General features: G+C 39.3%; 1 protein-coding gene across 2 annotated transcripts; it reads right to left on the reverse strand.

The window, feature by feature from the left end:
• Positions 1–3,107: 3,107 nt before the first annotated feature.
• Positions 3,108–6,954, reverse strand: LOC113763642 (putative WEB family protein At1g65010, chloroplastic). 2 transcript variants are annotated; one of them, XM_027307524.1, is made up of 4 exons: positions 6,522–6,954; positions 4,926–6,163; positions 3,863–4,779; positions 3,108–3,624 (listed from the first exon to the last, which is right to left on the reverse strand). In XM_027307524.1, exons 2-4 carry the CDS (start codon positions 6,133–6,135, stop codon positions 3,280–3,282), a joined length of 2,472 nt encoding a protein of 823 aa, XP_027163325.1. In that variant the 5' UTR covers positions 6,136–6,163; positions 6,522–6,954; the 3' UTR covers positions 3,108–3,279. The 2 variants fall into 2 exon arrangements, with proteins under 2 accessions (XP_027163325.1, XP_027163326.1); XM_027307525.1 differs by having other exon boundaries at positions 4,926–6,273.
• Positions 6,955–7,787: the final 833 nt, after the last annotated feature.

The following is a 7,787-nucleotide window of genomic DNA, read 5'->3' on the forward strand; positions in this document are numbered from 1 at the left end:
ATTCAACAGCCGGGGCGGGAGGTCTAGACATCTGGCTACAGAAGAATTCTTGTCTTTAACGGCGGCGGCCGGGGAAGACGTGGGTCTGAAATCGGGTCTGAGCTTCCCCGGCACCTCCTCCCATTGGAATGGAATTGATGCTGCTGAAGTAGTGACGGGTGGAGTGAACATCACTGGTGGCGGCTGTCTTTGCTTGCTTGGGAGTTTATACAAGGAAAGCTTTGGAGTACTGGTTGGACTTGCTGCTTCATTTTCGGTCTCCAAATCCAAACTGATCATCTATCTGCAGCAAATGTTTTACTGGATTCCTCCTCGATCGTCTCTCTAAATTTCTTGACCTTCTTATGCATTCAGATTGGGGGGGAGGGGGAGAGGGTGCCTGAAAACTGAAATGTGGAATGCGAGGGAGAGACAGAGAGAGAGAGAGAGATTTAGCTGGGAAGCGGGCAGGTCTAAAACGCTCCAGGCGCTTCTTATTCACGAGTTATTTATTTTCAATGAAAGAAACGGACGGAAAAGTTTCCAATTAAAAGCCAAATTGACTGAATGCAAGAGGAGCTGGGTGAATTGACAAACCAAACTATCATACAGAAGGCACAACAACAGACGATCTTGAATTAGTCAGCAGCCACACTCCGCTGTAGCAATGCAACGGTCACAGACTACTACTAGTACTACTAGTCTACGAGAGAGAGTATAATAAGGAATTTTACGACCAAAACATATATAGATGAAGAGACAGTACGAGACCAAAACATATATAGATGAAGAGACAATACGAGCCCCCGCGGGTTGCTCGGACGGGGTTCGAGCCCCGTTGTTGACTTGTTTGGTGTGGAATGGGGCCTCCTCTCCCGGACAGTAGTGGGCTCTGTTTTCAAACTCGGACCGGACCGGGGGTCGAACCGGGAACCGGCCAGGTAGCCGGTCCGAGTCACATTAAAAAACCGGAAATTTAAGACCCGGTCAAAGCCGGTCAAAAATCGGGTTTGACCGGGTTTGAAAAAAAACCGGTTTTTCCGGTTCAACAGTAATTTTTTAAAAAAAAATTCAAACTTTTTAATATTATGTTTTGGCCCCCTAAATTGTTAAAACTTATTGATATACCTCAAATATTTGATACTTTATAAATATTGTCCTAAAATTTGATGTTATTTTTCAATTAAATTCATAATTTTAATTCTAAACTTGTTAATATTTATTAAATAATATAAATTGCTACTTGATTGTTCTAATTTCTTTGTATTTTCTTGTTAAATATATTTGAAACATCAAATATATATGAATATACCTTTATTAATATCAATATATTATTAGATATTATATATATAATATTTTAATTTTTAAATAATTTTTATTTATGACGTCATCCGGTTCGACCCCTATCGACCCCCGGTCGAACCCATTGACCCCTGACCCCTGACCTCGGCCGAGTCGCTATCCGGTCCGGTTCTGAAAACATAGGTAGTGGGGATTAGTCGGGACCCCGCAAAAATTGATCCAGATACCCCTGTGTTGACAAAAAAAAAAAAAAAAAGACAACACGAAGTAGACTATTATTGTTTGTTACTTGAGACATCCAAACGAGGGTTGCCAACGTATGACAATTTGGCCGGCATTGATTGATTTCTGGCTTCTTTTGCATGAATGGGATGTGTGAAGGCTTGTGATTTGCATCATTTACAACTACCCGTGCCTATGCGTGAGTTGACGCTGCTGATTGCTTTATTCCAAAAATTTGAAGAAAAAAAAAAAAAAAGGCAGCTTCATCAAACCCAACTGCGGGGAGGACTCGGTCCAAAGACAGGACCCAGAGATCGCTGATAAACCAATTCCTACGACAACACAATTTATGATGTTTTTGGTACAACGATAATTCCTCTTTGTATTGTTGCGATTATACAATAGTAGTAACAAATTAAACTGCATGCCTCGACAAATTTACCACCGATTCCGCTGCGGAGTATGTGTTATTAATTCAATCTGACGGGGCAGAGGGATTGAAAGTGGAAGTGCTACAATCACGTTAATACAAGTCTCTATTTTGAAGAGGGAACATGACAAGAGCTCAGATATCCATTCAAAGTGACAGAAGAAACATGACAAGAGTTTTTGTTGTTTTTCCATCCATCAGAATCAAACTACTGTTTGCTTTGAGCCCTCAGATGAAGCTGCCCACTGGCTTTCATTTATGCATTGGACAGCAACCATTCCTCATCCTCCCTAATCATTGCCACCCTACATGGTTTAACAACAATAACAAACTACAGTGTATCACTCCAGTGCCTTGTTGAATTTTCAACTCGCTGGAGCCTAGCTCCATGCTTGATAACACTTTGAATCCACTAAGACTCCAGACATACCCCGAGAAAAAAGGAAACACGATCCACCAGCATGTGATGTAAGTCCCAAGAATGAATGATCCCATCCCAGTTAATGCAATCACACAATCAATCTTGCATCTCATCTCCATACCTCTCCTTTTATTATTAAGCACTACCAAAGGAGGAGATCCTCTTGCTGACCATGACTCTTTGTGCCATGACTTTTAGCAGTAAAATTTCCACCCCAAAAAAAAAAAAAAAATCATTTGACTAAGTACCTGATTCAGATTATATCGTACGGTTGCTTCATATCCAAATCAATATAATCAGCAGACATGACCAGCCTGATCTTGCACTAAAGATTGAAAGGAAGTATGTAACAGGAGTGAATTTGTTCAACTTCACTACCATGGAGACAATGTCGTCACCTGCAGTTGTCCGTATTACATGGAAGGTTGCTTCTCCCTTTCACTGCAACAGAACTTTCTTCCATGGGTTGGTAGAAAGGAAGACCAGGCCTGAAAAAATAACAGTCAGCAAAGTGAAAGCAGAAAAGACCATGCCTCAACAAATTTACATGCACCAATGTTGTTAACCAAATAAGATTACAGAATCAGACAAAAATGGCTGTAAACACTTCCCAAGATTCTGCAAATGCTGCTCCTGATGAGAAATATATTGAGGCAACCAGCATGCAAAGTGTGAAATTCTCAATCACTAACTGCAAGAGTTTAGTAGTTGGTACTTGCTTTTCAGTGGCTTTCTCATAGAGTTGCTAGCTGGGTTCAACTTATAATTTGGCTCAATGGGGTAGAGGAGATACAATACCAAGAAATTTGTATTTCACGTAGTGATTTCTGTACAGATTTGCTCAGCAGTGCTAAATTCGGAAAAAGACACTAAAAAAGAAAGAAGTAAGAAAAAACTTTAAGAACTTTCCTAAAACTCTCCTTCACTACTTTTTAAAGTGTATGATACCATCACAAGCAAGAGTGCCTTCTAGATCTCCAATAATTCGAGATATCCTAATTTCAAGACCTCTTTGGACTTCTCGGAAGAGTGTTTTGATATTATCAGCAAACCTCTTCATGTCAAAGCTAGCAGGTGTCTCGAACTCTTCAACTGCACTAAGAAATCCAGAAGCAATCTTGGCTTGTAATTCCATCAACTTCTGTCCTGTAGCAACCATATATCTCTGGAGGTGAAATGTCTCTTCAAGATATTGCTCGAGCAATCGAATTTCCTCCCTTGTTTTTGCAGTATTCAGATCTCCACCTCTCACATATAAGCTGTTTTCATGCTGCACAACACATGCGAAAATGATAAGTAGAACTATGGTGTCAAGCGTCCAACTGTGATCACTTTTTCTATACATCATCAAAGGGCCTCCATCTAATTGTTATCCAGAGAAAGCCCAATATTTTGTGAATTTACAAGATAAAGACCTTACAAGATAGTGAAATGGTTTTGGTCCTTGCATTTGATGAAGAAAATTAACCCCTAAACTGTAAAATTAGCATAATGAAATAGAAATGTACCATTCGCTGGCATAGATCATCAGTCTTCCCCTGGAGGGATTGGTACCGACCAACCTGTTTGTTGAGCAAGGACATTAGAGCACAAAAAACATTTTTGTTAATTTGTCCATTGTTACTGCTATCACTGCTTTCATGACACTCTCGCTTTCCAGTCAATCTCTCAAGCATGAGCAACTGCTGCTTCAGCCTTCTGATCTTGTATGAGACTCCAAGAGCATGAAGATCCATTTTCCATGAAGAATTAATCTTGTTTGTTAAGCACTTGACTGCTGATTGCGATGCTTCAGCTTTTTCAGCACCTTGTGAACTAGAAGATTGCTCTTGAATGGAATCTTGATCAATTGCATCACCTAACTCTTCTTCAAGTTCCACTTGTGGAGGTTGGAGTGTCAAAACTATATCTTTGCTCGGGTAATTAGCAGAAGATTTCTCTTGCTTCTCTTCTTCTGCCGGTTGGTAATTTCTCTCTGCGGTTGTCTTTGACTCCTGCGCATCCTCCCCTGGTCTTCTCTTTACTATCTTCACTTTTGACCAAATGGTATCATAGGCTAATGTAAGATCATGCGGATAAGCATTTGAGGAGATCCTTTGGCTGTTAGGATGATTTTCCATCCGCAATGCCAACTTCTCCTTCAGGGATTGTAATTCTGCTTCTCGGTTCAACAGTACAACTTCCAACTTCATATTAGCTTGTTTGAGTTGTGATAAGTCATTATCAAGCCCCTCAATAATGGATTGCAGCCTCTTTGACTCAAGTTCCATACTCAATAAACGCCAGCGAAAAGCTTCTAACTTCTCATCTTTGACTCTAAGTTGTTCTGCAAAAGCATCTATCTCAAGTTGATGCCTCTGATCAATAGCAGTTCTATACTTCTCAGCTTGAGATCGAACCCAACCCTCCAACTGGTGAAAGTCAGCTGAAATCATATAAATCATAGTCGGGTAAAATGAACTGGAAAGATGATAATCATATATTTGCAGGAGTAAACAATTTTCTTTTCTAGTCTATGTGTAAGTGTATTACTCAAAGTATAGAAAAGCACATCAAGAACTTAAGTCTTACTTGTATCTTGAATTCCCTCAGATAAGTAGCGATCCGACAGAGGTGAAAAAGCTTCTATTCCTTCCCTGAATCCAGGTTGCTCATACTCAACAAGATAATTCATTTGGTGTGTTGTAGGCCTTTCCATGTTTGATGCCATCATTGCATTTGAATGAACCCCTTTTCTTCCAGAAACAGCATCTGCCTTTGTATTTGCATGTTTAGAAAGCATACTTCTTAGGGAATACCTGTCACGCCTAGGCTCAGAATCTGTCTTTAACCTCTCTGTTTTTAGCTCAGCCTGCTTTCTTTTTGCCTTTGACAATGTTACTTCCTCTAAAAGCATTTGTTTCTCTGTTGTATCCAATTTAGATTTTCTTAGCATGGCGGACAGAATTTGGTCTTTCTGTTCCATATCCCTTCGCATTTTGACAAGCTCGAGGGATAGCTTTTGAGTCATCAACAGTGACTGCTCCTTTTGCTCCAGAATTATATCACGGTCCTGTTTCAATGATTCAATTTGCCTAAGAGCCCGACCCATCTCTGCTTCAAGCTGTCTCTGGTTTGAGACAAGCTCAATGCAGGCAGTCTTGTGTTTTGAAATCTCATTGGAGTGCCGTTGATTTTCCTGCTTTGCAGCTTCTCTGAATTCTGCTATAGTACTCTCAGCATTCTTCAGTTTTTCTTCAAGATCCTGCCTCTTCTGCTCTTCTTCCTTGAGAATCTTATCCTTAGACTTCAATAGCAGTTCATTGTCCTGCAGCTTTCCCTTCAAATCAGAAAGAGCTTTATCCTTATTAGTTTCAGAAATTCTTAATTCGTTCATAAGACCCCCAATTTGTTGTCTAAGCTTCTTCCTCTCATTGAACCAGCCTTGTTCCTGTGCAGCAAAGATGCCTACTACTTTCTCATTTGCCTTTGCGTCCTCACGTCTTCTATTTTTCAACTCTTCAATCTCTCCCTGTGCATTCTCAAGCTTCTGGCGAAGCTCTGATTTATCATTCCCGGCTTCGTCCTTCTGGGCCCTCCAAACAAACAATCCCAGAAGGTAAGCACTTCCTTGAAGCATCCCATTTTTAATGTCTGACCATTGTTCAGAGGACAATTTAGGCTCCGACAAGATTCTAAGGGCAAAAAACGCACAGGAGACGCCAAAAAACTTAGGATACAAGTTCTCATTTTTCTCTTCAGAAAAAACCATAATGGATCTTGATATCCCTTTTCCGTCCATTACTCAACAGTATGATTTTGCCTCTTCTCTGAAAGCCAAGAATTGAGTGTAAGCTGGAATCTATTTGCCAAAATTAGGCATTCGTACACAATTGATTTTGTCAAAGAATTTCCAACCGCAAGAATAGCCAAGAATGAGCTTGAAGATACACAAAACCAAATACCAAAACAAATCAACGATAGAGTCATACAAACAAAATTTCCAACTGCAAGCTAAACATGAACGTAAGATTGTCAAACATAGTAACACGAACACTGAAATACATGTACCTAACAGAACATTTGAGAAGCATAAAGGAGTGCAGCAGGGTTGTTGAGAGACAGATAGTAGCCTAGAGAAATTAATAATTGAGCAATCAGGAAGCGAAGAGTAAATTTGAGTCTTACAAGGAAAAGGGAGTAAATTTCTCTTCAATCCCTGGAAATATAAGCCCCGAGATTTCGGTGGAAACCTAGAGCAGAAGCGGCAGCAGCAGCCACACCCTACTGCACAAAACTAGTAGTATCATACCATAGTACCATCTCTGAGGTGTGTTAGTTATCCATTATAAATTTGTCAGAGAACGCCATAAGCATGGACTATACACGTGTTGAGACTGCAGAATCGGTTAAAAATAGGGGCCTTGCTGTAACCGAACTGAAGCAAAGTTGAAGGAAATTTGCTCCTGGTTCTTAGCGGAGGTTGGCCCCATCAGCCCCACTTTTGCGTTCATGTCTGAACCCCTGTTTTCCTGGCTTTCTTGATTTCTTCTTCTTCGGTTATAGTCATGAAGGAAATGGGATCAGAAGAGCTAGATTCCTGGGTTCTTTGTCAGCATTACTACAAGACTAGATTAACAGAAGGCAATAATATAATGATGATGCCCATAAAATTATTACACGTCTCTTTCAAGTAGTTTCCATAGAATATTGTAATCTTTCCAGGTTGGCTAGGGCGTACCTTGTTCCCCTTTGCGCCCACATCTTGGAGACGATTTTTTCGTGACGGCTGTTTAGTCTGGTTTGCCGCTTTTACTTCTCCGAATATGATACTACCGCCTTGTTTGACAAGCTAGTTTTTTTTATCAAATTTGTTTGTTTTAAGTTTTTTAATAACTTTAACTACAATAATCTCAAAAAAAATTTCAAATTTTTTAAATCATATACTTCAAAATATCCATATGTTTACGCACTTCAAAAATTTTTTCTATAACTTTTACAGTAAACTACAATAAAGTTTTAGACAAATATCCAAAAAACTCACTTGCCAAACGGGATCTATATGTGGTCAAATAGTAACACACTTAGGACGAATGCGATCATTTGCCTGCCTGACTCACTTGGCCGTGATTTTCTAATTCGATTTGTTTATCGAGTGTCTTGTGGACATGCATTAAAATATATTTCAAGTGTTAAAATTTTAAAAATATAAAATTAATTAATATATATATATAGAGATTAATTTTAAAAAATGTATAAATATAAGAAAAAATAATTATTATTGATGTCTATATATATATATAAATATATATCATAGATTGAGCGAAATATCGGTGTGTTAACGAATACAGACAACATTCGTTGCGAAAATCCTTCCTAATTTGCACCACACTTAGTTAGAACTGAAGTGGACCACAAGGTGGTGCAATACGTTTCCAAGTACGCAGTAGTCCT

Source organism: Coffea eugenioides, chromosome 2 (genome assembly GCF_003713205.1).
Source record: "Coffea eugenioides isolate CCC68of chromosome 2, Ceug_1.0, whole genome shotgun sequence".
NCBI classification, from domain to species: domain Eukaryota; kingdom Viridiplantae; phylum Streptophyta; class Magnoliopsida; order Gentianales; family Rubiaceae; genus Coffea; species Coffea eugenioides.

What these genes read in the sequence shown, in the direction of transcription:
- LOC113763642 (XM_027307524.1), bottom strand. Translation starts at nt 6,135, where the DNA reads ATGGACGGAAAAGGGATATCAAGATCCATTATGGTTTTTTCTGAAGAG. An exon ending in TGAGGGAATTCAAGATACAA is followed by an intron (nt 4,780 to 4,925) that starts GTAAGACTTAAG and finishes ATATGATTTCAG; the next exon opens with CTGACTTTCACCAGTTGGAG. An exon ending in ATGATCTATGCCAGCGAATG is followed by an intron (nt 3,625 to 3,862) that starts GTACATTTCTAT and finishes TGTGTTGTGCAG; the next exon opens with CATGAAAACAGCTTATATGT.